This window comes from Petaurus breviceps, unplaced genomic scaffold (assembly GCF_028583685.1).
Source record: "Petaurus breviceps papuanus isolate PSGF00001 unplaced genomic scaffold, PetGlider_PUasm1.0 90849, whole genome shotgun sequence".
NCBI classification, from domain to species: domain Eukaryota; kingdom Metazoa; phylum Chordata; class Mammalia; order Diprotodontia; family Petauridae; genus Petaurus; species Petaurus breviceps.
This window is the reverse complement of record NW_027187361.1, coordinates 22,712,859-22,739,313: the sequence shown is the minus strand read 5'-3', so window position 1 is coordinate 22,739,313 and position 26,455 is coordinate 22,712,859. Positions and strand designations below refer to the sequence as shown.

The 26,455-nt window shown below is 40.9% G+C and overlaps 1 protein-coding gene across 1 annotated transcript in view; it reads left to right on the top strand.

The window, feature by feature from the left end:
- VWA3B (von Willebrand factor A domain containing 3B) overlaps positions 1-26,455 on the top strand; it is a 210,539-nt gene that overhangs the window by 138,373 nt on the left and 45,711 nt on the right. Inside the window, exon 20 of the mRNA XM_069073058.1 lies at positions 18,433-18,551. Within this exon, the coding sequence (XP_068929159.1) occupies positions 18,433-18,551 (119 nt within the window). The remainder of the gene's footprint in view (positions 1-18,432; positions 18,552-26,455) is intronic.

Genomic DNA, 26,455 nt, shown 5'->3' with positions numbered 1-26,455 from the left:
TTACGTCATAGATACTGGGTTTTTTGCAATTTTAAAATGATCTTTGAGGGTCTTTTGCCACCTAAGTTTCTATAGTCTTGGCGCCCATGACACATCGCTGACTTTAGAATAATGTTGGGTTACCTGGGGCCAGGTGTAACAAGATTGACCGTGCTACTGCATTGCTGCGTTTGTTTTCTTCCCTGGGTTTCTGCTGCAGAAGCTGTTCCAGACCTTGTCCTCTCCCCTTAGGCCTCCCATGTGACCCTCTTCCCCTACTCTCCTAGGTGAGGGCTGGGCTCATACTTCGTGAAAAAAAAAAAACCACATTCTCAATGAGCTCCCTCATTCCTTTCCCCCCATTTCACACTCCTCCACCCCTCATGGTGTATGATCTCCTCTTGTATTTTAGTATCTGACGAAGATGTAGGCCTTTCCCTCACCAAAACCAAGCCCACTACATGCACTTTTATCCCATTCCTTTCCATTTCCTCTAGTGTATTGTCTTCACTAATAGTCCTTCTGGGTGTCTGTCTTTCTCTCTGTCTCTTTCTCTTGCTTGTCTTCAAGTCTCTCCTCATTTATTGGTTTCCTGACTATAAATATGCCCATCTCCCCCACCCTTAAACCCCCAGCAGAGGCTGCTGTCCCTGCTAGCTGTCATTCTCTTTTTCTCCTCACCTTTTCAGCTAAACTCTCTGAAAAAGTCTCTGCTTTCTCTCCTCTCACTTTATTTTAAACTCTGGATTCTGACCTCATTTTTCAACGGAAATTATTCTTTCCAAAGTCGCCAATAATCTCTAAATCACCAAATCTGATGGCTTTTCTCTCAGTTCTTATTCTTTTTGACTTATCCACCGCATATGACACCATTGACCCCCTTCTTTAGGATCCTCTCTGGCTTTTCATGAAGCATCTCTCTTGGATTGCCTCCTTCCTGTCCCATTTGCTGGGTCTTTATCTATGTCACAGTCACCAGCTGTGGGTGTGCCTCAAAGCTCTGCCCTGGACCCTCTTCTCTCTTCTCCCTCTATTTTATTTTTTCCCATCATCATCTCTGTGCAGATGACGGGGCCAGCCAAGATCCAGCCTTGTCTCCCTCCCCAGCTCTCATTCCCCATTATTCTCTGCACCTCAGACATCTCGAGTTAGTGTCCCAGAGGCATCTGAAACTTGACATGTGCCAAACACAACTTGTCCCCTTTGCCCTCTGCCCCACATCTCCCCTTAACAAGACTTCCATATTGCTCTTTGGTTTTTATTTTTTGTTCAGTTGTTTCAATTGTGTTCAACTGGATTGGCTTGATAAAAAGATACTGGATTGGTTTGCTATTTCCTCCTCTAACTCATTTGACCTCAGTCTCCTCATCTGAGGCAAACAGGGTTAAGTGACTTGCCCAGGGTCTCACAGCTAGTAAGTGTGTCTGAGGCCAAATTTGGATGCATGAAGATGAGTCTCCTTGATTCCAAGCCCAGTGCCACTTCCTTCTCCGGCTCATTTTTCAGATAAGGAAGCTGAAGCAAACAGGGTGAAGTGACTTGCCCAGAGTCACACAGAGAGTAAGTATCTGGGGCCAGATTTGAACTCACAAAGATGAGTCTTTCTGACTCCAGGATGGCACTCTATCCGCTTTGCCACCTAGCGGCCCCTATTTGCTTTTGAGGGTACCTCTATTCTTTCTGTCATCCAGATTTTATGCCACCAATGTAGCCAGTTACCAACTCATGTCTTCCACTACAACATCTCTGGTATAATTGACCTTCACTCTATTCACACAGCCACCACCATAGTTCAAGCCTTCATCACTTCTTGCCTTGACTATTTCTAATAGCCTCATTAAAAAAAAAAAATCTTATGTTTATTTTTAGTTTACATCATTCATTTCCACAAGATTTTGAGTTACAAATTTTCTCCCCATCTTTCCCTCCCCCTCCTCAAACAGCGATGACACTGAATACCGCTCCCCCAATCTGCTCTCTCCTCCATCTTCCCCCATGCCCCTCTGACTTTCTGGTAGGGCTCTCTATATGGATCTCTATACCCCAGTGCCTGTATATCTTATTTCCCAGTTGCATGTGAGAAAATAATAATGATGATGATAATTTTTTAAACATTTGATTTTAAACCTTTGAATTCCAGATTCATTCCCTTCTTCCCTCGTCACCCACCCTTACTGGGAAGATAAGCAGTTCAGTATAGGCTGTACATGCGTAGCTACAGAAAACCTTTCCATAGTGGACATATTCTAGTAGCCTCTTAATTGGCTTCCCTGCCTCAGCTTTTCCCCACCCTGATCCTTCTTCCAGACAGCTGCCAAAGTGAGATCCCGAAACGACAGATCTGACTATTACACTTTCTCTGCAGGGATTTCCAGCTCTTCACTTCTGACCCCTTCCCGTCTCCCCAGTGTTCTCACACATGATTTGCCTCTGTGCATTCTGCACTATGGCCATTCTGGATGTCTCGCTATTCTACATGAGTGAAGCTCCATCTTTTGTCCATACATCTTTGCACTGGGCTGCCCCGATCCTTGGAGCAGTCTTATCCCTTCTGCCTCTTAGAAGCCCTGGCTTTTCTTTAAGACCCCACCTTCTGCAGGAAGCCTTTCCCGGTTTCCCCTGCTGCTGATGCCTAGTTTTCTAGGGCTATTTCGTATCTTATTCTCATTGTGTGCCATACGTACCTGTTTATGCTCATCTGTCAGACAGCTAGGTGGCAGGGTGGATGCCAGATCTGCAGTCAGGAACACTCCTCTTCTTGAGTTCAAATCTCTCCTCATACACTTACTAGTTGTGTGATCCTGGGCAAGTCACTTGACCCTATTTGCCTCAGATTCCTCATCTGTAATATGAACTGGAGAAGAAAATGGCAAACTATTCACGTATCTTTTCCAAGAAAACCCAAAATGGGGTCGTGAAGATTCAGATTGGACTGAAATAAATGAGGAACAACAGGCTCTTATTTCCCCCATTGGAATATAATGTAGGGAACAAAAAGCAGGGCCTTTCCCCCACACTTAGCCCAGCACCTGGCACAGTTAGTGTTTACTAAGTGTCTGTTGGTTGATTGGGTTTAGTCTCATTATAGCTTTCATTCTTAACTTTCTCTGGCTGCTTTGCATTATGGTTTTGTCCTTCAAAGTGCTAGCCTGCTTTGTTTTTATAAAAGTGCTTGCATTTATTCATCTATCCTACCTTTGCTATAGCTAATGAATTAGACCGAAAACATGTCAGGGTTTGCACGCCATGGAAGAAATCAAATATAATAGGTATTGTCAAAAGCTGTCATCTACGTTGCTTTACAACACTCAGATTGAACGTATTTGGAAGGAATATGTAAAATTATCCTGTAATCTGTTGCACAATGTGTTTGGATGAAAATGTCTGCGGATCCTAGTTTTAGGTCCCAGCTGCAGAGTGTAAAGAACCTTAGAGATCATCTAAGCCAATTCCCCCATTCTACAGTTGAAGCAAATGGACCCCAAATAGGTTAAATGATGTGGGGACTTGAGCTCAGCTTCTGGGAAACTCGGTCTTGATCTGGACTCCACACATTGCTTTTTCTAGTCATTCGATTGTCTGTGGGTGGATTAGCATTGAAGTCCCAGTGGGGCAGGTTGTCCCCTACCTGCCCTTCAGGCTCTCTGCTGCCACCTGAGTCTCCCTTCCTTTCTCTGACAGTGGCCCTGTGGTAGTATGGTCCTGTTTACTTCCAAAAAAATGTGATCGCCCTAAGTGGGAATTTATTTCTTTATCCACTGAACTTGGTTTCTTTCCAAAAATACTTGAGATAGACAAGAAACCATTTTGTGTCCTTTAGGAAGGCTTATGAAGGCCCCTCATGCTCCATGAGTTTATTTCATTAAGATTCTTCAGCAGTTTTATTTGGAGGAAAACACATTTGGTATCATTTCTGTGAAACCAGTGGACTTTAATGGCATCTAAAATTTATCTGCTATATCCTCTCCACAGACATGCCCATAAAAGTGACTTCATTAAGATGAGAAAATGCTCCTCCCTCCCTTCTTTGCAGAGGTGGGTGGGAAGCGATGGATGTGGAACACTGAATAGACTGACAGTCAGGGTTGATGTGTTGCCTAGTTTTATGGAACTGCTGGGGTTTTCTTTCCCTTTCATCTTTCTTCTTTATTCATACGAGGGATGTCTCTCTCTGGGGACAGAGCGGTGAAGGAATATATTTGAAAATGAAGAGGATATAAAAACAAAAGCATCAATCAAATTTCTTAAAGTTTTAAAAAGTGACTTTAAAACAAAACAACAATGATAAATTTCAAAGTAAAATGAGGTGGGGATGGTGTGTATTTAAGGTTAAGGGGAACTTTAAGTGGCTCTTATTAATAGATAATTCATCCCTGATGCTGACATGGCAACAGAAATGTGTGAAAATTATTGTTCATAAGATAAAATCATTATATCATTGCTGTCCACATTCATGTCTGAAATATTTTCATCTTTAAAAGCAAAACCAATCTAGATTACTTCATATGTACCATATTGACTTTTGAAATGGGTTTTCCACATGTCCTTACTACTTAATATTACTAATATTATAATAATATGTTATTGATATTATAATAATCATTAATATTATGACAATGTTATATTATTATTATAATAGCATACTATTTATATTTACTACATATTGAATACATTGATGGTTAATACAAATATATACTAAGCAAATTTGAATCTAATTAGTTAGGGAGATAATCTTTTCCCCCAGGGAAGAGCTGGACCTAGGAGTTCAGTGGAATGAGGAAGGTTTTAAGGAGGAAGTTCCTACCAAGAGAGATTTTTAACTATTGTACAACTTAGTATTAGGGAGTCGTCTAGAGCTTGGGGAGCCTAGGTGAGTAGGCCAGCTAGCATGTGTCAGAGGAAAGGCTTTTGTGCCTTTGTCTTCATGGCGCAGGCAAGTTTCCTGACTCCACTGAGGCTGCATTTTAGGGCAGAGGATATTATGATTAATGAAATATAATGGGTCTTATGCTTGCTGCAGTAGAAAGAACATTTGGAACAGCAGCTAAGGGGCCTGAGTTCAAATGCCTCACCTGCCACTACCTAACTGTGTGACCATGGAAAAGTCACTTTGCCTCTCTTGCTTAATTTTTCTCATCTTTGAAATGGGGATAAGAATACTTTACTTGCCTCCATGGTGCTTCTGTGCAGGATAGATGCTCACATGTAGGATTTTGTGGGGGGGTTCTAAGGATATAGGGTGTCCCTAAAGTCTTAGGAAAGTTTCACGTTCTTTTAGCTTCTGACGAGGAAATTTCTATCAGTGCAGATGTGTAACTATTGCACAGCTTAGGCTTAGCAAGTCACCCAGGACTTTGGGAAGTATATGGGACATGTAGTTTGTGTCAGAGGAAGAAGCTGAACCTCTAATAGCTTAAAACTACACTAAGACCTTTAGGATACTCTGTATAGATGAGGTTTGAAGGTAGATGGATATGATATAAGACAGGGGCAGGGAACCTGAGACCTGGAGACCACATGTGGCCCTCTAGGTCCTCAAGTGTGGCCCTTCTACGTGTGGCCTTGAGGCCTCAGGTTCCCTACCCCTGATCTAAGCTATGGCTTGTCTTTCTGAAGAGTAGCAAGAGAGCCAAGGATTATGCTTGCCCTGCTGGCACACCAGCGTGGGGAAGATCAGGTAAGTTTAGGAACAGCTGGGCTATCTCAACTCCAGGCCCCAACAGAAGTATCAGACTAGACTTATATTTATTTGTCATCCCTCGTGTATTTCTGGTCGGAGAGTATGAAAGGCTCAGAATAAGAGTTACTTCCCTGATTGCTCTTAAGAAGGAGGATGGCTTATGCTTATCAAATGGTAGCTACATAAAAGACCATCACAAATAGTGAACAGTGAATAAACCCATTTATTCAAGCAAAACAGGCCACAGAACTTGGAGAATTCTATGGATTAGAATAGAATTAGAAGAAACATACAAGAGTAAATGAACTCTTGAGCTTAGAACAAGTTAAGACTTCAATCAAGGAGAGAGGGAATCGTTTCATCCAAAGGTGGTCCCCTCTCAACAGGTTTTAGAATTTAAAGCAAGTCCAGCAACATGATGGGGTCAGAATCCATGTTACAGCTGTAAGGAAAACCTGTTTCAAAATTTTCTATAAATCTGAACTACTAGCCAACAACTTTTTTTTAAAAATCATAATTAGAATAAAATCCTGGAGGAAGTACCATAAGAATAAGAACACAGATCTATAAAAGTAGAATAAGATGAAATGGGCATCACTACAATCTCAACTTGGTATCATTTATTGTTCTATCCTTCTTTGATCCAGAAAGCAGTGCCTCAAAATCATCATTTCGAAAGAGTATGGTTCAGAGGGTATAGAAGATTAGGCTGCAGCAGCACTTTGAGGAAGCTTTTGATAAATGCAGAAAGGGTGGCCCATTAGTTAGGGGTGAGGGATATTGGGGAGAACTCACACAAGATAGCACCAGTCTCCCCTTTGAAGAAAGTGAAAAGGTTTCGCACTTAGTAAAACACTGGGTAGAGGCCGAGGAGAAGTGTGCTGGGAGCCCACTGCTGAGCAGAAATTATCTGAAGCCATCTTGGGAGTGGCAGACAGAGCGCTTCAAAGAAAGCATTAAAATAACACAACATTTTGTCTGGGCGGAATTCAGGAAGTAGAAAGTTTTTTGTCAGCAAAATGGTTTTGGAAATAGGATTCACAATAGAGCATGTAAGAGTAATCTGGTTAACCTAAATACATAATTTCATTTGAGAACTGATTGTGGTCAAATTGCTTGATGATGTCAGTGAGTGTGCTGCCTGAGTAAAGGGAAAATCACATGCATATTTGAGAGATTCTTATGAAAATGGTTTACTTGGTGCTTACCTTAATGGGCCACCATTCCCTAAGAGCCTGAGTCTGAGGAGTATGAAGGAATGGAATGATAGTATCCAGGAGCTCAAAGACAGTACTCAAGAAATTGATTCATGAGAAAAAGAGAGGAAGGAGGGAGGGAGAGAGGGTGGAGGGGATGAGAGAGGGAGAGGGAGAAGAGACAGAGACAGAGAGACAGAGACAGAGAGAGACAGAGAGAGAGACAGAGAGACAGAGAGAGACAGAGAGAGAGACAGAGAGAGAGAGAGAGAGAGACAGAGAGAGAGAGAGAGAGAGACAGAGAGAGAGACAGAGAGACAGAGAGAGAGACAGAGAGAGAGAGACAGACAGACAGACAGACAGACAGAGACAGAGAGAGAGACAGAGAGAGACAGAGAGACAGAGAGAGAGACAGAGAGAGAGAGAGACAGAGAGAAAGAGAGACAGAGAGAGACAGAGAGACAGAGAGAGAGAGAGACAGAGAGAGACAGAGAGCTGGAAAACTTACCCTGTCCCTTTAACAGGAAGAACTTTGGCAATAATGTTTAAGCTATTATCTACAATCAATCAAAAAGCAATTATTAAGCACCTGCCTTGTATCAGTCACATGCTCAGTAATGGAAATACACATACAAAGAATGAAACAATCATTTCTTTCAAGGAGCCTTCAGGAATCAATGATTTCATCAGTGTGATTCTTCCTTCACCAAGGGAGATTTCCAATCTTCCCTGCCTTTGTAGAGATTGTCTTCATAAGCTCCCATAGCCCCCAATTTCATCTCTTGGAATCCTAGATCCATTCTTAGATGATGGCCATGGAATCAGTCACTAAATGCATGAAGCCTTTCCCCCTTCCTAGAGCTTGTGCTTCCTTGGCCTTGCCTTTGATGAGCCAGGGCCATCTCTGTTGGATGAAGAATCTGAGCAGGACTTGAGTAGAGCTATAAAAGCAACAGCCTAAATTAGCATAGCATTTTTACCTTTCAAAGTACTTTCATATCTGCTATTTCTCTACCTCTTTTAGAGCCAGGGAAGACGGATAAGGAGAATTTGGATGATAATTCATCTACTTTTGATCACAATTGTGATATTCAGCTTTTTTTAGTTGATGCTAATATTTCCAAGAAAGGGGAAGAATGGAAATCAGAATGGAGCTGGAAAGGCTTGGGAAATGAGGCTGATAATTTGAATAGAGTTTTATTCATAGATTTTACTCTTCCACATCTGGCCAGACAGGAAGACTTTAAAAGCTGTGTTTAGCTTTGTTCCCAGTTCATTGTTTCATTCATGACTTATGCATGGATTCTTTTTTTCCCCTCTGTACATACAGTGCTGGTTGGGTTTTCAGTCTTGGCTGGACTGTCATCAAATCTATCACCTTGGAAATGAACTAAGCCAGCAGAGAGGTTACCATGGCAACTCTTCATTACAGCATTCTAGCTGGCATTTTTGGTTTCCAAGTGACCAGACAATTTCACCTGAGCTCTTTCAAAGACATTAATTCATCACCCAGTCACATTTAGAATAAAACATATCTTGGTTATTAGATGAATCTATAATTAAAGGCTCCAAATTGCCCATCCTTTGGGGGGAACGCTTTTCTGTAGGTAAAATGATAGTAGTTAGCATTTATATAACACTTTAAGGTTAGAAAAGCACCATTTATATTATCTGATTTGAGAAAAGAGGCTACAGTTCTCTTGCTAGAACAAAATCTCATCAATTTGTAATCATTTGGGAGAAAGCCATGGCATATTAGTGAAGAGGACGATTTATAGAAGCTTTAAAATAAAGAGATATTATTTTATTATTGTAGCAACACTGGCAGTTAATTAGCACCATGTCTACATGGGACCTTGAGGCCAATATTTTGATTATAAACTTTTTTTTAGTTTTCTATAATAACAAAGAAATCCCAAAGCATGTGAATATCCCTATGGGTCGCCATGAAATAATGTAAAGAACATTTGTCCTTCAGTCTAGTCAGGGACCTTCCTCTAGATGTCTTGACACTTAATTGGCATTAATGGAACACAATCCAATCCAATCCAATAAATATTATTAAGTGCCTATTATGTATGAGACACTGTCCCCCAGTCATCTCTCACTAACATGTAGCCAATCAACTTCAATTCCCAGTCACACATTTCTTTAATATCTCTCATGCCATTTGTCTGATGATAGTCTTTGATAATATGCTGCAGTCTACTTGTACCTACCATATGTCTCTTTATAGCATTTTTTGTGACTTGAAACATGCATCCCATGATTTCTAAGCACAGAGTAAAGTTAACTAGAGGAATTTGCCATTGGGATGGAAGATGACCAGGGCAGAGCCAAGCACAAGCGTTTATTAAATGCCTACTCAGTGACAAGCCCTGAGGTAAACACTGAGAATTCAAGGACAAAAATGAAACTTTTTGCTCTCCAGTAGCTGATTTGGAGAGAGTCTCGATGGTGATCATGAGATTATGTGGCTGATTCCATCAAGCTCCAGACCACTGTGGTGCTACAATTCAAAAGAGTTTGACCTAACTATCCACACAGGAAAAACTGAGTGGATGAAGAATGACTATTGTCCATATTGTGATCTGCAGTTGGTTAGAGAGCCCCTAGAGCTGGTCTGTCAGTCCATGTATCTTTTAGCAGATGCAGTATTTGGGAGATAAAACAGGCCTAGAACTGAACAAGGGGACGAGAGTGCTCAGGTTTGGGATATTGTGAAGTCCTTTGGATGACCCTTCTCTTCTCTGTGGCACTATGGCATGGTTTTTTAATATTAAAGCCTTAATTAATTAATTAAGTTAAATTTAAATTAAGTTGAATAAATTAATTAAAGCCTTAATTAATGCTAATTCAGGAGGCAAATAGATGGTTCTGTAGATAGAACACTGGGCCTGGATTCTGGAAGACCTGATTTCAAAACCGGCTGCAGACACTTAGTAGCTGTGTGACCCTGGGCAAGGCATTTAACCTCTGATTACCTTAATCTGCTGGAGAAAGAAATGGCAAATCACTCCAGAACTTTGTCCAGAAAACTCCATGGATTGTGTGGTACACGGGGTCACAGAAACTCAGACTGCCTCAGCAACAACAACAAAACATATTCATTCTGTGATTCTGGTTCCCTTGATTCTCGAGTAAACCGAGTTAATGGAGGAGGGCAAGTGTTAAAGAGCTAGACACTTGAGTGCTTAGTAGTGTAAGTGTATCAATCAATAAGCATTTAAGTGCCTGTTAAGTTCTAGGCATTGTGCTAAAGCCCTGGAATATTTGTAAAGTATCAGTATTGTCTACAAGATTTCTCCTCTGCCCCTCTTGGAGTTTCCTTTTTTCTTCTTTTTAAAACCTGCACCTCTGATTTCATTTGTAAAGGGAAGGACTCTTCATGGTTAGGAAACTCCTACCAGTGAAGATCAGCAGATTCTCAGGGTGTATAGTTTTGTGAGGAACCAAGAATTTAAGTGACTTGGCCAGGGTCACACAGCTAGTAAGTGTCTGAGGTCAGATTTGAATTGGCCCAGTGCTCTATCCACTGTGACACCTGGCTGCCCTTACATACAAGTTTTTGTTTAGTCATGTCTAATTCTTCGTGACCTCATTTGAGGTTTTCTTGGTAAAGATACTGGAGTGGTTTTCCATTTTCTTCTCCAACTCATTTTTTAGATGAGGAGACTGAAGCAAACAGGGTGAAGTGACTTGCCCAGGGTCACACAGCTAGCACATGTCTGAGGCCAGATTTGAAGTCAGGTTTTCCTTACTTCAGGCCTGGCACTGTAGCCACCATATCACCCAGCTAGTACATTGTAGTGCTTGGCAAATGTTCACTCTGTAAATGAATGAAAGAAAAATAAGGGGAAAGAAAGAGAGAAGAGGGTTCAACATTATCTAGAGGAAACAGCACTGAATTGATAGGAAATGGACTTTGGTGTGAATGCTGGTCCTACCACTTATTTTCTTCTCTGAAAGAGAAGATCTCTTTCACTCTCCAAAGGCCCTTCCAGCCCAGTGCAGTATGTCTTGGAGCCATTTCCTGCTGCAGCATTCTGTGTTCAGAGGTCCTTCCAAGCTCCCGTGTAGCCTCCTTTGTTTTAGCTCTAACATTCAGTGATCTTGGGCCTCCTTCAGCTACGATACTCTGTGGTTTTACATTCTAGGAAGCAGCAGAGGCCCTTGTGTTGTCTGGTGACCTGTACCACAGGGGTACAACCTGGCTTTGAATCAGAAATGTACTGGCTATGTGACTGTGTTCAATCGTTTGACTTCCCTGGGCCCAGTTTCTTCATCTGTAATGGGAGAGTGATAGATTTATTGACCACTAAGGCCCCTTTTTGCTGCAGATCCATGATTCAATAGACCTTGTTTGCGTTGACCTGCCTCTCTGTCTTTGCTTTCTCTTGTTAGCTCGGTTTCCTCTGCCCATTGATCTAGAGGTCAGTGTGTGAAATACGCCTTGATATGAGCCGGCTGCGCACATCAGGCGTGGTATTTTTGTATCTTTCTTATGAATGTTCAAGGTGATGTCCCCACTGGCAGATGCCCATTAGTGTAAGCAAAGTGAGAGCAGTGTAAACTGAGTGAGCAGACAGTTTTCATTGAACCATAAAAAGTCTCTCAGATGGTTATTATCTCAGAAACCCTCCCAGGTCTCAGAAGTTTCTGTTACTCCTGGATGTCCATCTGGCTGATGAGTGAGAGCTTCTAGTCCAGGGTTGGGGAACCTGCAGCCTCGAGGCCACATGTGGCCCTCAAATGTGGTCCTTAGACAGAATCCAAACTTCACAGAACAAAGCCCCTTAATAAAAGGATTTGTTCAGTAAAACTCAGTCAAAACGCTGCCCCCAAGAACATGTGACCTCAAGGTCACAGGTTCCCTGCCCCTGTTCTAGTCTAATGCTTTCTCCCATCTCACCTGTGGTCCCTTCCCTTTGGTTTATGGGGTGTTCAGGGGGACTAGCATCTCTGGTGTGAGGGCTTATGGAGCCCTTTCAGGCTGCTCCTTCACCTTTGGTGTCCACCTTTCACCCAACTCTCACCCGTGGCTCCAGGAAGATGTGGCACGCACAGCAGCCACACCCAAGTAAAACCATCTTGGCAGACAGGCTAAACCAAGTTAAAGGTAACCCATCAGCGAGTTAGGGGAGTGCCTGCCCTAGGCGAGTGAAGACTTCCCCTGCCAGAATGGGTGGGTGAGGACAATTTGTTCCAATGGCTATTAAGGCAGCTGAAGCAGGGGCCCTTAGAGCTTGGTCAGACAGGAAAGATGCCAAGGTCATCCACTGCATCCTGGGCCACCACCAGCCATCCGGACTTTTGTCCTGACACTGAACTTCGATGACTCTGGAAAAGAGAGTGAGACTCACAGCTTTGTGCAGCTCAGCTTCTCTTAAATCCAACTCACCAGCAAGTCAAGACATCACCCCATGTCATTGGTTCACTTCGAAAAGGAAGGCCGGACAGTAACAACAGCCTGATTTCCTGGCAAATCGTCATCACCAGTTCTTGGAACTGGTGTGTGTTTTGGGTCCGTTCCCCTCCTTGGCATAGATATCCACAGCCCCTTCTGTGCCACTGTGGATTTATTTCCTACCTGAAGATCCTGGTTTGGGATATGTGATCCCTTCCCCCACTCACCAACCTGCGGCAGCATCCACAGACCAGTGAGCTTGGCTCCAGCCAAGCCATGATGTGATTGTTTGCTCTGAAACCTCTTTCCTATTCCTCTTCTTTCACAGATCATACAGGGGAGATAGAGGAAACAGCAACATCTTCCCAGAGAAGTAGTCTGAAAGCAGAGCTATTGTTCAAAAGAGGGCCAAGAAGCAATGCAAAGAAAAGATGCCATGGCCTGGGAGCAAAGTTGGGGAGGCAGCACCTTACTTTGGAAAGAGTCGTGACTTCTGAGTCAGAGAGACTGGTTTCAATCTGCCCCTTCCCACCTTCCCCCCGCAAGTGATCTTAGGAACAAGATTTGAGGAAAGAGAAGCCAAGGGACACACTGAAATAGGAAAATCAGTAGGTATTTCTGGACCTTGGTCTCCTTATTAGTAAAATGAGGTTGGGCTAAATGACCTCCAAGGTCCATGTCAGCTCTATGACACTCAGCTAGAGTGTATCAGCCTTTGTGGGCTTGCAGTAGATGTCAGAGAAGAGGCTGGCTGTCCTCTCATGCCCACACTAAGCCTCCGTGCTCAGCTGTATTGGACACTCTGGCTCTAAGACAGTGTTAGACTGGTGTCACCCAAGCTGAAAGGTGGACAGCTGTTAGAAGGAGGTGACTGGGGCAGGCAGCTGCCCACAGCTGTTAGTGTGTCTGCAGATTTCCTGGCTGCTTAAGGAGCATTCATATGTTGCTTTGTTCCTGATAATCAAGCATGTTTGGTATGGCAACGCAAGATCCAGCTCTGGATGTTTATAGTGAAGTGGAGAGAGGAGAGCTTGAGGCAATTGATTGGCTGGAACTGGGGCGAGACTGGCAGCCTGGCATTGTGGAGGGAGTGCTGGACTTGAGTTAGGAAGACCCAGCTTTGAATCCCATTGTTGACACTTTCTCAAATAACTGCATGTCCATGGACAAGTCCCTTGACTTTTATAAGTCTCAGTTTCCCCAACTGTAAAAGAGCCTGAATTACATCTGGGTTGGCTCTTCAACCTGGTGCACGCAGATAGGAGGTGTTGAATTTTAGTGGGAACCAATCTGTGGGCTGCCATATCAGATGGAGGAGAAGGACAGTGGACCTGAAGGCTGTACATAGGAGCCTGCCCGCTGCTTCCACTCCTCAGGGCTGGTTGATTTCTTCAGATCATTGATATGCCGGATGCCTGAGGGCTACAGAGGCTTTCTCCAGATGAAGGATAGTGTCAGCGTTGGTTGATAGACATTAGAGAGTAGCTGCTGTATTAGCAAAGTAAGTATAGAGATAGGAATACTACACGTAAATATTGATAATATTAAAAAAATACTAATAAATATTAAATAAATATAAATAAATCAGGTAAGTACAAGAGAACAATGAGCAACCACAAGTATCATGGCAGTTGGGAAGTCCCTCGGATGTTTCCTGAGCCTTCTCTTGGGGAGCTGATCTTTTGTCATCATTTCTCCCCCATGATTCCCTTCCTACACTATCACCATTCCTGGCCAAAAGCTACAACTTAGAACTGGCAAATGCTTCTTTGCTGTTCCCTCCTTGGCATGTGGGCCCACAAAAATATGGACCAATCCCTTGGCCCAAGCATTTTAGGTTCATGATGTTTTTCCCTATTCGTTAACTAGCAGCAGCAACAAGGAGCCTGGCCAGGCACTTCTAGCTGTTGACAAAGCCTAATGTCCTATACCTCCAATCATTTGAAGCACAATTGATTTCCAGAGTTTAAGTTTCTGGGGGCAGGAATTCTTTATATTGATTTATTTCGGTGTCCTTGGTGCCTGGGATAGTGTCTTGCATGTGATTGATAGTCTCTTTATGGATGAATGGCCTTAGATTGAGATAAAATAGGCAGCTGCTTCCGTGGTGTGATTTCAGGGATGCTAGGAAAATCCTGAGGGCCTCTCAAAAATACAAGCTATTGCCTGACATCTCAAAGTTTATCTTTTAGATTAAGGCTTTTTCAGACTTTTAAATGAAAATTAAGATCAAAGAGGGTTGAGCCAGTCTAGGCTAGTATCAGTGAAAAGAAATCTCAGCGGGATAAGTGAAAAGTCCTGTATATATAATTTTTTTAATTGCCTGGATTAGATGGAAGGGATCTGTTTTAGTAATATTTCATATGAAAAGATCTGGGAGGTTTTAGTTCATCACAAGTCCAACATAAGCCTGTGGTGAAATGGGGCCGCCAGGAAAAGGAATAGCCTTAAGCTACATTAATGGAAATATAATGGGAAGGAGTAGTATTGCCCAAGCAATGTCTGGTGTAATGATGTCAAACTCAGAAAGAACAGGACCACTAAACAGAACATAATGTCCCCTGCTGGCAACATAGTGATCTAGAAAATCACACCTTAAAATTATTGATGTTCTGTTGTATTTTTATTTATTTTAAACATTTCCTAATTACATTTTAACCTGTTTTGGCACTCACCTGGGATGTTGTGGGCCACATATGGTGTTTGTTACCGCTGGTCTAGATTTTACAACGTTGTTCATTGCCAAATTTCAAGACAGATATTGAAAAGCTTATCAGTGTTCAAGTATTCAGTAGAAATAATAGATTTATGCCTAGTGTCTTTGTGAAGAAAATTCCATGGACTGTGTGGCCCGTGGAGTCATGGAAGATTTGGACATGACTGAACTACAACAAAGGAGGAAGGAAAATGAGTCCAGAGCAGAGGTGATGGACTAGATTATAAGGGTGGGGCATTGGTGGCCTCAGGGCCACATGGGTGCAGCCTTTTGACTGAGTTCAAGTTTTACAGAACAAATCCTCTTATTAAATAAGCATAAAGGGCTGCACTTGAGGACTTAGAGGGTCACATGTGACCTTCAGGCTGCTTCCCCACCCCACTTCCTGGAAGTTGTAGCAAGGAGGAGGAATTGATTTAGGTAGAGATATGAAAGAGTCGGAGGTGATGGTCTGAGATAAGAAATTCTGAGTTGTGCATTACGGAAATGGATTTTTTGTGGATGGTGATAAAATAAAGGGTCTGACTACTCCTGTATTTGGCTGAGGTGGAGTGAAAATGCAGGTCATGAAAGTTAAATTAAGGTCGATGCTTTGAGAAGCCAGATAGAAGAAACATAAGCGTGTCTATTAAAATCTCTAGTATGAAGGAAGGGATTGGGATGGAGAGAGAGACTATCAGCCTCGCATTAATCTCCTTGAGAAAGGAGGAGAAATGACCTGAGGGATGTTACATATTACAAAGTAATGTGTCTGGATGCAGAGAACTTCAGAGAAGTTCTTGGGTATGATAATGGACTGGAGGAGATTTTAAAATGGCAATAAGGACTGAAGACAAAACTTACTCTGCTTCTCGGCACAGCTGTTAAGAACTTGTCAGTGGTGGCACAGCATTGTAGAGGGTGGGTGGTTATGGTCTGAAGGAGCTGGAGTCCCATGTTTTCAAGTTGGTCAAGGAAGTGGGAGCTGAGTGCTAATTCAAAGGGAATCAACAAAAAACTAGGGTTTCACTGGAAGTGTTAATACGGATGGGGGTAACAAATTTAGTTTTTGGTATATCGTCTAGCTTCTTTTTTCTCTTTTCTCACTTTTACAGAAAAATCTTATGCAAATCAAATTGTTTTTCATTGTGATGCTTTTTCTTCTTGTCTGCTTGTAAAATCATTTTGCTACTGTCTTTGAAACTTGACAATGATTTTTCCATATGAGTAGAATTTGGGCATTCATTCCTATTGCTAGTATGTGAATCTTGTCAGTTTACAATCAGTCTCTTTTTCCTCAATATTTTTGTATGATTCACTGAAATAGTATATTTTTTCTTCCATGCAGTTTTTGGGTAGCCCAATAATTCTATAATTTTGTCTCTTTATTCTATTTTCATTTTCATTGACTTGAATTCCAATTTATTTCAGATGGGTCATTTTCTGGGAACATTTTTCTTTTGCACCCTTCTGTTGTTTCCATCATACATTTAGTCTTTTAATAAAATAATTGTTTTCCAATTAAGTATGTTTAATTTTTTCAGAAATATGTTTAAACTATTGAAATTTATCAACATGTCCACCTTAGATTTCTTGGCTATGCTCAGTTCTTTAATCTCACATTTTTATTCATTTCACTTTTTTTCATAATTTGTTCAACATGTTTATCGTTCTTTTTATTGTTCCTTGAGAAAATTCTAGCTCTGTCGGTAGTCTTTTAGTATTTAATTAATAATTACTATTTTTATTAGTATTTAATTAAAATGTTTTGACATTTTTGTCTCGGTTTTTTTCAGTCGGTTTTTCATCCTACCCAAACTTTTCATCTCTTTAAGTGGAATTCTTTTTGAAAATAATTTTTTTGTGACTTTCTAGCAGCTTACTTCTCAGTTTGGGGGGTAGTGGTGAATTTTTACTCTTGTTTTTGAAGAATTAGCTTTTGGTAAGAGGCAGCATATTGGAGTAGAAAGAGCCTTAGAAAAGAGAGATGTGTGTGGAAATACTGCCTTTCTCACTAGTTATGAAACCATGGGTAACTCATGTAACTTCCCCAAATCTCACTTTCTTATTCTATAAAATGGGGGTTATAATACCTGTACGGTATTGTCCATGGAGTAAACAACCTTATAAGGCAGTTCTGAAGATCAAATGAGGTCAAATACACACATACACACATGCATGCATACATACATACACACATGCTTGCACATACACACATACAGACATACACACATATATGTAGATATTTTACTTTGTTAATTTAAATACAATGTAAACGTTAGAACTACTGCTCCACTCGCACCTTCTCCTTATTAAAAACAGCTCACCTTTCTATAATGATTTGATATTTATAAAAAAGCTTTCCTCTTGAAGGGAGATAGTGGAACTATTATGACTGGGATTTACAAATGAGGAAACTGAGACCCAGAGAGGTTGAATGATTACATACCCAGAAAGCCAGGACCTAAACCCAAGTCTCTCCTGACTCCAAATCCAGTGCCATTTCCACAACACCAATTTACCTATGTTGGGATTGGTGACTATTTCATAGCATAAATGAAGAGGAAAGGTTCTCAAAAGTTGGCATACAGGGGACCCAGCGGGTCTTAATCTGCCACTACAGTGTGTATCCAGAAGCAGATGACCTGGACAATGAGGACCTTGGAAATCACATCATCTCGGGAATGCTCATGGGATCTACTGGTATAAAACCTAGAGAATGGAAAACGAGAGGAGACATACTAATCTTCAGACATTTAAAGGACTGAGGAGGTAGACGTGTTGTGTGTTGTTTATCCAGTAGTGGAACTAGGATCAGTGGCTGAACATTACATGAAATCAGATTTCATAGAATCATAGACTTTAGGAACTAAAAGAGCCCCTGAGAGATTCTTTATGGAAACCAGGTCCAGAGAATTGAAGTGATTTTCTCTGGGTCACAAAGCGAATTGATGGTGGAATCTGGGCTAGAACTCAGGCTTCTTGAGTCTCAGTCACTTGCTTTTTTCTAATAGAATGCTCATTATACATAACAAAGAACTTTAAAAACAATTACAGCTATCCAGCAAATGTTATGACTTCCTGGACTTGCTCTTTCTTCATATATGTTTAAACATCAGTAGAATATAGAATTATTAGGTCTGTATGGAAAACAAATTTAAAAGTTTGAAATAAATATTTGTTTTCTGTTTTTTGGTGGTGTCTGACTCTTTGTGACCCCATTTGGGGTTTCCTTAGAAAAGATACTGGAGTGGTTTGCTATTTCCTTCTCTGGTTCATTTTAAGATGAGGAAACTGAGGCAAACAGAATTGAGTGAGTTACTCAGGATCTAGTAATTAAAGACAAATTTCTCCTGTCTTTCCATTTAATTGAACAAACACATTAAACACCTATATTTGCAAGTCATTATGCTTGAAAGATATCCATGTTCACCATCCAAGTAATGTTTTACTCTTTTTTTTCTTGGTATTGTAGATTTTTACACTGAAACAAGTGGGCAGTAACACACAGCAAATGATCTTAGTTAACCCTCACTCCATCAATCTCAAGACCTACAGGCATAAAGTGGAACAAGCCGTGAAATCCTATGAAAGGTGAGTATTTCTGCTGCCTGCTCTGTGGGGATAAGAAGTCAGGTTTCAAAGGTAAATCAGTTTTTTCCTTCAAGTCCTCCACTCCAACAGAGGGTTGGACCCATATATACCCTTACCCCTGCCAAAAAAAAATCTTATTTCTTTTTCTAAGGATACAAAGATTCTTTGTTTGGTATTTCCATGACCTCATGGTAAGAGTTTTTTTTTTTCCAGTTAGTAGAATAGATTTCATTATTCATTTATCTAAAATTCCATGAGCAATGCACAGGGCTGATGATAGTATCTCAAAGGGCATGTGTAGCTATATTCTTTTAACAATCTTTTTGGCAGGAAGGTGATTGAGTTGATGATCAAGGTAACTGTAATTGCAGGATTTTCCCTCTTGAAATATATTTTTGGTTCTTGTGGATAGAATTCTCATTCTGGATATGAAAACTTATAAACTTCATATGTCTTCATATGTCTTTCTACATTTCTCTGAATCTCTCCTATTCTTTTTTTTTTTTTGCATTTTTTTTGGAGGGGGGAAGGCAGGGCAATTGGGGTGACTTGCCCAAGGTCACACAGCTAGTTAAATGTCTGAGACTAGACTTGAATTCAGGTCCTCTTGACCCCAGGGCCAGTGCTCTATTCACTGTGCCACCTAACTGTCCGAAATCCATCATATTCTTGAAATAGGTCAGTGTCAATACCCAGCCAAGAGGATCAGACTTAATAGGCTGGTAACCCATTCTTTTCTAGTGGTGATGCTCATTCACTATTTATTTTCCAGTAATAATCAATTATTTTTATTTTTAAAATCTTCTTTGATGCTTTTTTTTGAAGGGTAAAGACAGGGCAATTGGGGTTAAGTGACTTGCCCAAGGTCACACAGTTAGTTAAGTGTCAAGTGTCTGAGGTCAAATTTGAATTCAGGTCCTCCTGACTCCAGGACCAGTGCTCTATTCACTGTGCCACCTAGCTGCTTCTATGCCTTTTGTTTTTACAGCACTATTTCCCTATATGCCATCCCATGCCACCAACTCTTCCCTTGTAACAACAATAATAACAAAAATCCCAATTTAAGTTGTTTTCATGTTTATATTTTTTGGTTTTGTGGATGGAATTCTCTTCATTCTGTTTATAAAAACTTATGAACTTCATATGTCTTTGTATGTTCATGTTCATATATCTTTCTGCATTTAATCCTTCATATTCTTATATTTTCTTATGGTGAATCTTAAAAAAAATATTTTTTAATCTATTACTATTCAGCAAGCATTATGCTAAGCCCCAGGGACATGAATACAAAAGTGAAACAGTCTCTGCCCTCCTATTGACCACACATATGATCATACCTATTCTAATGGGAGCAATTACTCTCTAGTGATGACCAGGAAAGGATATTTTGGTCATAGTCATAGGGATAGTGAATGGAGTCACTGGGGAGGTGATTGAGACAACAACTGTGACAATATTGATTTCATAATGGTTTGTAAAAGAAAATGTGGAGAGTGATGGGCAGTTGGGGGATTGGGGAGGAAGAGTGGTGTATGAATGTCTTTTGTCTTTGCATGACAAAGAACAAGATGGCCAGGGTAAAATGTGAAACATGGTTAGGGCTGGGCTAGACATAGTACACTCTGGTGCAATAATATTGTATTACACTCATACACCACAATTTGTTTAGCCATTCACCAATCAATGGGGATTCACTGCGTCTCCAGTTTTTGGTTGGTTTTTTTTTTTTTGGTTACCACAAAAGGTCCCAACACTTAACTGGAAATGTAGTGCCTGTGAGTGTAAACATGGGAAGCCTCCCTAAACTTGACCTTTCCTGACCTGGCAGGCTAAAGAAACATCCTCCAAGTTCTCATGGATCTGTTGCTAAAAATCCTAGCCAAGTCAATGAACCCAACTGAGCCTCAGTTTCTTCATCTATTCCTAGAGGATTGTTCTAAGAATAAGATGAAATGGGGGTGGCTAGGTGGCGAAGTGAACAGAGCACTGGCCCTGTAGTCAGGAGGACCTGAGTTCAAATGTGGCCTCAGCCACTTAATACTTACTAGCCGTGTGACCTTGGGCATGTCACTTAACCCCAATTGGCCTGCCCTACCCCCTCCAAAAAAAAAAGAATAAGATGAAATGAAGACCTAGTTTTGTTTTGAAAAGTAAAAAGTACTAGACTGTAATATATTAAACATTGTGTTGTATCTAGCAAAGAGCCAGGTTTTATATGTGTCAACAAAGAATTTACAATCTAATAGAAAGAAAACGTGAAAAAATGCCAATGTATGCGAGAAAGCAATTTTTTCAAGAAAGTGCAAAATATTTTAAAAGCATTCTATAATTAAGTCCCCTGCTAGCTCTGAAAAGAAAGGAAGGGAAGTACATTTTATTGCATCATTCTCTCCACTTCTGAGGGAGAGAGACAGAAGTGGAAGGCAATGTGCTGGAGTAGATAAAGCATTGATTCTGAGAGCCAGCTGAGTGACCTTTGACAAATAACTGGTCCACAGTTTCCTCTTCTGTAAAATAAAAGAGGGCCCCTTGCCAACTCTAAGATTCTGTGACTTTAGGTTAAAAAGAGTTTAAGTGACTTGTCCAAGATCCCACAGCAGATGTGTTCATCAGTAATTGTGGACTTCAACTGCCCCTTCTCTGAATTAGGTAAATCTCTCTTTTTTTTTAAGCAATCTGGGTTAAGTAACTTGCTCAAGGTTACACAGCCAGTTATTTCTGGGTGTGGTGCTGGGTATCTGAGCCCGGATTTGATCCCCAGGTCATCCCAACACTGGGGCTGGTGCTCTTACTCGCTGTGCTACCTGGCCGCCCCTGAATTAGTTAAATCTAATCACACAATAAACAAGAAGGAAGTTAAGGAGATGAACAGAATTTTCCAAAAGTTAGATATGGTAAACCTCTGGATAAATTGAATAGGTATAGAAAAGAATACACCTAGGCTGGTTTGGTTTATCTGAGTATTTGGATTTTCTGGCATTTCTGGAATGTTGACCTGAGTGGGGAATGAGTTGGCTTAGATCAGAAAAAGCCCCTCAAGATTGTACTAGTTAGTACATCTTAAGGTCTCACCTAACTGCTTCCCCTCTGGGGCAAAGAGGTTTGGTTTTCTTTCCTTTATCTTGCGTATTTTCCCCCCACTATTGTTTTCTTTTAAAAAAAATGTATTTTGGGGGGGCTTTGGAGGGTCCAATTCCTAGAAGCACAAATGTAAGCATAAACCTGAAAGATTTTTTACCACAGAGTGTCTCATGTAAACTTTGGACTTATCCAGCTGTGAGATGTCTGGATTCCCTTCCCCCTCCCCAAAGTGTTCATTTGATTTTGAGAATGTCTAAGAATATTTGAAGTTAGTAGTATGCATTGAGAGACCTGATTTCATTTGCCAAAATGGGATGCAGATATTTAATTGTGAGAAGAGCATAGGAACTTCATCGAGGGATTTCCCTGATCAGCTTACAGCTTTTGATCTAGACTTTTGATTGCATTTCGCTAAAGTTAGGCATGTCCATGGGCAGCTTGGTGAGAAGACTGAGAGAGTCTTATCTGCCCCAGATCTTGGTTGACGCAGACTCCTGAGAAGAACTCTTGTGGAAGGAACTAGTCCTTTGTGTTGGCCTATAAAGGGGAGCTGAGAGACGTTTGACACTTTTTGGTTTGTTTTTTGCCCCTTTTATTTATGCCTTTTTAACACAGAGCTCCTCAGAGTGAAGGGGAGGTAGGGGCACCCTTAGCCCAAGAGCTTTTTTAATGGCTTTCATACATTGGAAGCCTACTGGTGCTGCATGCCCTCAGGGTCTGAGTAGGGGTCCTAAATAAAGTCACAGAGAAACCTTTGTTCCCTAGCACTTGGAGGGGATGGGGTGGGGAATTTCCTAGGCAGGGTTTTCCTGGAATGTGGCCTTCAAAGTCAAAGAAAGGAAATATCCTTGTGGGAACTTCAAGTTGTGGATTTGGCCTTCTACTGAAAGAAGAAAAATTTCTTGGGCAGTATACCTGTACAAGAGATGTTCCACATGGCCCTGGTACTAGCAAAAGAAGCACCAAGGGACAAAAGCCAGTGGATGAGCAAGGAACTGGGACTTCACCATCTACTCTTAGAATGAGTTATATGGCTGGTATCTGTTGAGATTGGTGTGGCCGCAGGGAGGGGAGTTATCTATCAGTCTCAGATATGTTCGTCTTCCAGGGCTGTCCTTGTCCCTAGAAGGTGAATGTGGGTTTAATGAGGAACTCAGCAGATTGCTGGTGTGTTGCCAACCTAGTATAAACCCTGGCATGTCGGGGGGTGGGGGGAGGCACTTCTAGATTCATCCTAGAGGAGAAAAGGAATCCCCAGAAGGTCCAGGAATTTCTCCAATGGCAACCTCAAATTCAGTTTCCTTCAGAAGGGAGTCCAAATCCAGGGGAGGTCCCAAGTGTAGAGGATTTTAGAACCTTACTTAGTAGAAAGTAGGAATCATGAGATAGGAAGAAGAATTGTGCTGCTTGTTTATGATTAATTCTAGGCCCTTTATATTTTGTGTATTTGTTTATAGGGCTTTGTACATTATTTGGTAGAGTAAAAGTTGCTTTCCAACCCAATATTTGCATTGCTACCTTGAATGCTTGTTGGAAGATGAGCCACTATTACCTTTGTTTGTGGAGGTGTATAAACAACATACATTCTGAGATTTTCCCAGAGCAAACTTTGGGAGGAGGGGGCATAATGATCTTTGGAGGGTGAGATATAAAATGCCCCCAATATTGGACATAGTCCATGTGGGTCCAAAGCTCACTCAGTGAACTACAGGTTACAAATCAATAGTAGAATCTTTGTAGAATAAAGCCTGTATTGTCTAACTTTAGTCTAGAATAATATCTATATTATTGTTATTATTAAGAAATAAATTTCCCATTAGTTCCTGTGGAAAAGTCTCCATTTCTTTTTGGGAAAGTTTTTTTTTCCTTTAGTGTAAATGTGAATTTCTCCTGTTTTTAAAGGATGTAAAATACTAAAAATGTATTTTGAAATACATATTTTATTACAGATGTTTCTGGTTAGTTCTTCAAAAGCCAGACAAAAGCAACCCTGAACCTCAAAACAATTTTTTGTTCTAACCTTCAAGGTATTACTATTACTATTCATGTTTTTAATTTATACTTTTTATTGTTTTTATTATTTTTAATCATGGCCACAATTAAAACAGGATGATCCAAAGACCCTTAACATTAACTAAAGTTATGTTATAAACTGTATTATCATTCCAGTTCATCAAATAACCTACATTCTTTTTATACCTAATATTTGCAAGGCACTCTGGGGACAGAGAATTCTCAAGGTATGGTCCCTGCCCTTGTAGACTTTATATTTTAGTAAGGGAAATAAGACATGAACATAAATAATTATAACAAAAATAAATAATAAAATGTGTACAGATAACAAAAGGGAGACTAAGTGCTAAGGAAGATCCAAGAAAGGAATTACTTCAGTATTTTCAGAGCCTGCATAGTAGAAAATAAAGATTTTTTTAGATAATTTGTATGAAAAGTCTTTCACTTGAAATATCCTCAAGCGAAAAGATCTTGTCTCATTGAAATTTTATCTCTTCCCCAGTGACTAACGCAGTACTGGGCACACTATAGGAATTCAACAAATGCTTTTTTAATTGAATTGAACGAATGACTTTACTCTGTTGGTTTCATCAGAGCCTTTATGGATGTCATTAGGGTAGGGTTAATTCTTGAGCCATTTTTGAGTCTAGGTAAGGAATCTAAGTTCTGAATTCATAAAACTAATATTTGTTGTTAAAGCATGAAAAGTTTTTTGTTTTGTTTTGTTTTGAGTGCTGTGCTTGCAAATCCATGCTCCTGGTAACTGAATTTGCAGGAATTGTAGTTCAGTCTTCCAAATGATGATCAGCCACAAATTTGTTTTACTGAATCAGGAAAGAGGGTAATTTTTGGCACAAGAAGTTTGAGGAATAGAGGAAGTTACCCCGCTAATGTCACTGGTGGCAAGTCCTCATTCAAATGTCATGTTTATAAAATTAGAAGCAGAAGCAGTCAGTCCAACTCCAGTATTTTATGATTATACAGTTAGCTCCCAGAATGTTAGAGCTGGGAGCAGCTTTGGATGTCATTTCTTATGACTGTGCTACAGTGGGAACAGGGAAGCTAGGTGGCACAGTGGATAGAGTGTTGGCCCTGGAGTCAGGAGTACTTATTTTTGTGAGTGCAAATCCAGACTCAGACACTTACTAGCTGTGTGACCAGTCACCAAACCCTGTTTGCCTCAGTGTCCTCATCTGTAAAATGATCTGGAAGAAGAAATGACAAACCACTCCAGCCTCTTTACCAAGAAAAACACAAACGGGGTAACAAAGAGTTGGTACGGCTGAAGAATGAGCCACAGCAGTAGTGGGAACAGTACCTGATTTATTTGTAAGGGTCCTGGGTTTGAATTTCTCCATCTTCTTGAGAGGGAGCTGCCTCTGGAAAGGAGTGCTCCCTATGTGATACTCACTCCCCATATTTCCTCAGCGATAGCCCATGACCTCTGTCCCATCCTTGGGGAAGAGCCTCCCTTCCTCTGTCTTGTCTTGTTTTTTTAAACAAAAACAAAACTGGGGCAAGCAGAGGTTAAGTGGCTTGCCCAACTTTCTGGCTCTAAAGCCAGTGAATCTTCTCCCTTCACAGATGAAGAAAACAGAGCTGACAGGGATGAAGTTACTTGTCCAAGATCAAGTTACCAGCAGGTGCGACCGATGCTCAGACTTGTCTGTTGACTCCAGTCTGGTCTTCCTTTGACTCTCCCATAGCTTCATGGCTAAGAAGAGCCAGGACCAGAATTTACCTTTCATGGACACAAAACCACTTCTCTCCATGATATCACACAGTTTTGCATTTCCTTGAAGCAGAGGCATAAAGAAGAAAACTAAGATAGGTTAGGAAAATGGCATCTTGGGAAGGCATTTCCAAATGACCAATATGATGGTGTTTAGGGCTGCACAATACACCAAGTTAAAAGTCTTCTGCATAGTTTTTTTTTTTAATATTCTGAAGATGCTCATTCTTATTTCTTTTTTTTTCTTGTTGGAGGGGGAAAGGTGGGGAAATTGGGGTTAAGTGACTTGCCCAAGGTCACATGGCTAGTAAGTGTTAAGTGACTGAGGCTGGATTTGAACTCGGGTCCTCCTGACTCCAAGGCTGGTGCTCTATTCACTGTGTCACCTAGCCACCCCACTCATTCCTATTTCTAATAGTGGATGAAACGTAAGGGAATTTCTGTAGATTAAAGTCTTACATTAATTCTAATATACACACTGATGGATCTATTTGAAGAATTGTTCAGTCATTTTCCAGTGATGTCTGACTCTTTATGACCCCATTTGGGATTTTCTTGGCAAAGATACTGGAGTGGTTGGCCATTTCCTTCTCCAGATCATTTTACAGATGAGGAAACTAAGGCAAACAGGGTAAAGGTAAATGACAAATTACCTGATATCTTTTAAATATGGGACATCTTCTAAAATGGTGGTCCTAGAGAGAAGATCCATTAGCATGGTACTGACTGGTGTTAAGAGACCTGGATTTTCCCTTGAGCTCTATTACTAACTAGACCTCCAATGAACTACTTCTTGTTTCTAGTCCTCAGTTTCTCCAGAGGTAAAAGAAAGAAACTGAGCTAGAACATCTCTAAGGTTGCAGCCAACACTAACTATTGTATGATTCAGTGATTAGTTCTGTCTCCACCATAGTTCCCCTTTTTTGTTCTTCCAGGTCAGGTAGAAGGAGAAGTCTAGCAAGGGAGGTTAGGGAAGAGTTCCTCTTTTTCTGGGGAGAAAAAAAGCCCCACATCAAGCCTCATTGTCCATGGAAGTCCTCCTCTATGGACCTCCTCATGGTACAGGAGTTCTATTCCT